General features: G+C 38.3%; 1 protein-coding gene across 1 annotated transcript in view; it reads left to right on the forward strand.

Annotated features, from left to right (window-relative positions):
- Nucleotides 1-3,277, forward strand: part of LOC107588153 (low-density lipoprotein receptor-related protein 10-like) — a 9,059-nt gene extending 5,782 nt beyond the window's left edge. The window contains exons 7-9 of the mRNA XM_016276167.1: nt 204-398; nt 565-694; nt 1,543-3,277. Coding sequence (XP_016131653.1) covers nt 204-398; nt 565-694; nt 1,543-2,145 — 928 coding nt within the window. The 3' untranslated portion in view covers nt 2,146-3,277. The remainder of the gene's footprint in view (nt 1-203; nt 399-564; nt 695-1,542) is intronic.
- The last annotated feature ends 401 nt before the right edge of the window (nt 3,278-3,678 follow it).

Here is a 3,678-nt window from a genome sequence, read left to right on the forward strand (position 1 = left end):
GGATATATATATATATATATATATATATATATATATTGTGACAAATTAAATTTACTGTCAGTTTTGTCCTTGCTAAATAAAAGTATTATTTTCTTTAAAAAAATATTACTGACACAAAACTTTTTAATTGGTAGTTTATATTTTTTCCAATCATATGATGGCTTCTGTGTTTAAAATCTGCCAATGTTTAATAATTGAAACAGATGTGTGTTTGAGAGCTGGCGCTGTGATGGACAGGTGGACTGTAAGGACGGCACAGATGAGCTTAACTGCACTGTGACGCTCCCACGAAAAGTTATAACCGCAGCTACCGTTGGAAGCCTAGTTTGTGGACTTCTGCTAGTCATTGCAATGGGCTGCACCTGCAAGCTGTACTCCCTACGCACTCGAGAGTACAGGTAAGACAGTCTAAACTAGATAATAACTATTTTCCAAATATATTGATTCTACAACAATGTCAATGAAATTTTTTTTTGAGTAAGATTAGAATGTCATTGTGTTGTATTATGTCATAATAGTAGCTTTTATTGACAGTATTTCTGTGTACTGTTCTCGTTTTCTCAGCATGTTTGCACCAATCACTCGGCAAGAGGCTGAACTGATCCAGCAACAGGCCCCGCCCTCTTATGGTCAGCTGATTGCTCAGGGAATCATTCCACCAGTGGAAGACTTCCCTACTGAGAACCCCAATGAGGTAGGAGCTCTCGTAACTGATTTATTGCAGCAACATGCAGTTCATCACATTTTAATGCAATAATTTATTATAAATGATACATGATAATTAATAATAACATTTTAATACAATCCTTTAATGGTATGTATGTTTTAAAGAATTTAACACTTTTAAGCAAGGTTGCATTAAGTTGATCAAACGTGAGAGTAAATGATATTTTATATTTCAATTAAATACTGTACTTTTGAACTTTCTTTTCATCAAAGAGTCCTGGAAAAAAAATGTATCATGGTTTCCACAAAAATATTAAGCAGCATGACTAGGGATGCACGATATATCGGCCACCATATCGGTATCGGCCCATATCGGCTCATTTTTTCTGTTATCGGTATCGGCCTGATAAGAAAATTTGGCCGATATCTTAAAGCCGATAAATAATGCATTATTTCCTTCAGAGACACTTCAGATGCGCGCTGTTCGTTTGCAGCCTTTTGTGCAATTGTACATTGTTGACTGTTTTCAACATTGATAACAATCAAAAAGTTACTTTAACACCCAATCAGCTTGTTATAATGATTTCTTAAGGATCATGTGACGCTGTAGACTGGAGTAATGGCTGCTGAAAATAAAGCTTTGCCATCACATTATTGTCACATTACAATTTAAATATATTAAAATAGCAAACAGTTATTTTAAATTGTAATAATATTTTACAATATTATTGTTTTTACTGTGTTTTTGATCAAATAAATGCAGCCTGAGCGTACAGTAGTTTTTATAGTCTAGGTTTTCTTATTTGTGGATATTTGTGTTTGATTTTTCACGTTTGCATGTTTTTTTTTACAATTCTCTTTTTCTCTGTTTTCCAGACTGTCTCACTCTCCCTGAGAGGAATACTACAGCTCCTCAGGCAAGACAATGCTTCCTCTCTACGCCGAAGACGCAGGCCCCGGTTTGTCCGCAGAGCTATGCGGCGCCTACGAAGATGGGGCTTAATTCCACGACCTGCCCCTAGGCCGACACAGACCACCACCTCTTCTTCCCAACAGACAGAAGCTGCTAATTCTAGTGCTGAGCCCAGTCAGTCAAGACCTGGAGTCTCCTCAGTGTCTACAGAGGCAGCCAGTCAGTCCTTGTCTCAAAAACTGGCTTTATCCCTACAGACAGAAACACAGCAGCAAGCGGAGGGTCCTCTTTCTTCTCCCCCACCTCCTTTTCCTGTCCAGTCAATCGAAGTCACTGAAACACAACAGACCCTACCCGTCACTGTCCCCCCAAGCAGCCCTTCCCTGGCATCTCTCTTCCAAACTCTGGGGCGGAGCATTTCCCGTTTCCGACCCTCCCCTTCCCCTACTTCTCTTCCTCTCTCAGCATCCCCCTCTTTTTCCTCTTCCTCCTCTGAAGATGAAGTGTTGCTGATTCCTCTCTCTGATGACACAACCTCTGACGATGATGTGCCCATGATAACATGAGCGACTCGTTCTCTTTTCCTTTTTGGTTCTGTCTCTTCACCTTGTTCTTGCTGTCCTGCCTTCCTCTTTTCAGCACGTGAGCGTCACCATGTTTGCTTCTTGTGCTGGCTTGGTGCCTTAACTTGTATTAGAGCATCTGTTTTCTTGACTTAAGAGAAAAAGTATTGAATTAATGTGCGTCAAATATTTGACAAGTGACTGTGTGCGTACAGATGTGTGGGTTGTGCACTTATCTAAAGTGTTGATTGAAGAACATTTGCACAATGAATCTCCCCCAGCTGGCTTACGAACCTCTCTGTGTGATCCTGTGCCACGATGTTGGTTAAAAAGATTGATTTTAGTTAGAATAGCTTTTTTTTATCTGCAGACATGGTTGTGTGATGTGCATACATGTGAGTTTACCTCATTATGCTACAGGCCACATATTTTATTGTGTGTGTTCCTCAGAAGTGCCTTTGATTGAGCTTCCTGTACATCACTAGACCATATGTGCTTGGACGTAGGGCCAAACACACTTGCACAAAAGTTTACACATAGATGTAGAACTCACCCTCGCTATGTATATATATGGTAGTGCATGGCAACTGTGGCAATAACTTAATAATTAAGTCTTGTGTGTTGTCTGTGAGTGTTTGTTTGTTTGTGTGTGTGTGTGTGTGTGTGTGTGTGTATGTATGAGAGAGTGAACTAGCTGAAAGTGGCAAGCCACTCCGCTGAGACAATCCTTCCTGGAGGTTTCACTCACACCTCCATATGCACCACCAACCTAAATGGCATCACTATATCACAATAACTTGAATATGTCTTACAAAATGAAAAATTTAGATTTCATACTTTTCTGGCTCAGTGGACAATAAACGGGCTACCAGTCGTAGTGCCATATCTATAGTCACTTGGTTTCAACTGCTGGTATGATCTGTCATTTCACTTCTCCTTTTACCCTGTCAATGTTGTTTTTAATCTATGTATTTTTCAATGCCGAAGTGTTGAACTCTCATCTGCTGAATGGTGATTGCATTAGAAAAACATGGGTGGGAATTATCTTAATAGATGATAGCAGGATAAATTTCACTGTATATATTTGCTAAACCAGCAGGAAAATCCACAGAAATTAAAATGATTTGCACTTTTATTCTTCCTTGTGTGATTTAATGTGTCTGTTTGAATGTTATGGTTTAGTTTCTTGTGTGTTCATGAAAATTGCCTGATCGGTAGAGAAAGAGAAACTTACGAGAGAAAGAGGCAAACCAATATGCACGTTTCCTAGTTCACCATCTTTAAATACAAGCTAAAGGACTGATACTATGCTGGTGAGAAATCTAATGATTTTTTTTTTTCTGTGATCAAAAGCGTTTTTTTTCTGTTCTAAAGTACACTATTGTTAAAAAGTGTGTGGTCCGTAAGATTTTTTCAAGAAATTATTACTTTTATTTAGCAAACATTAATTTAATTGGATCAAAAATCACATTAAGACATTTATAATGTTACTATTTTTTATATTTCAGTCCTCTTTTGAGCTTTCTGTTCATAAAT

Source organism: Sinocyclocheilus grahami, unplaced genomic scaffold, assembly GCF_001515645.1.
Source record: "Sinocyclocheilus grahami isolate Dianchi unplaced genomic scaffold, SAMN03320097.WGS_v1.1 scaffold99.1, whole genome shotgun sequence".
NCBI classification, from domain to species: Eukaryota; Metazoa; Chordata; class Actinopteri; order Cypriniformes; family Cyprinidae; genus Sinocyclocheilus; species Sinocyclocheilus grahami.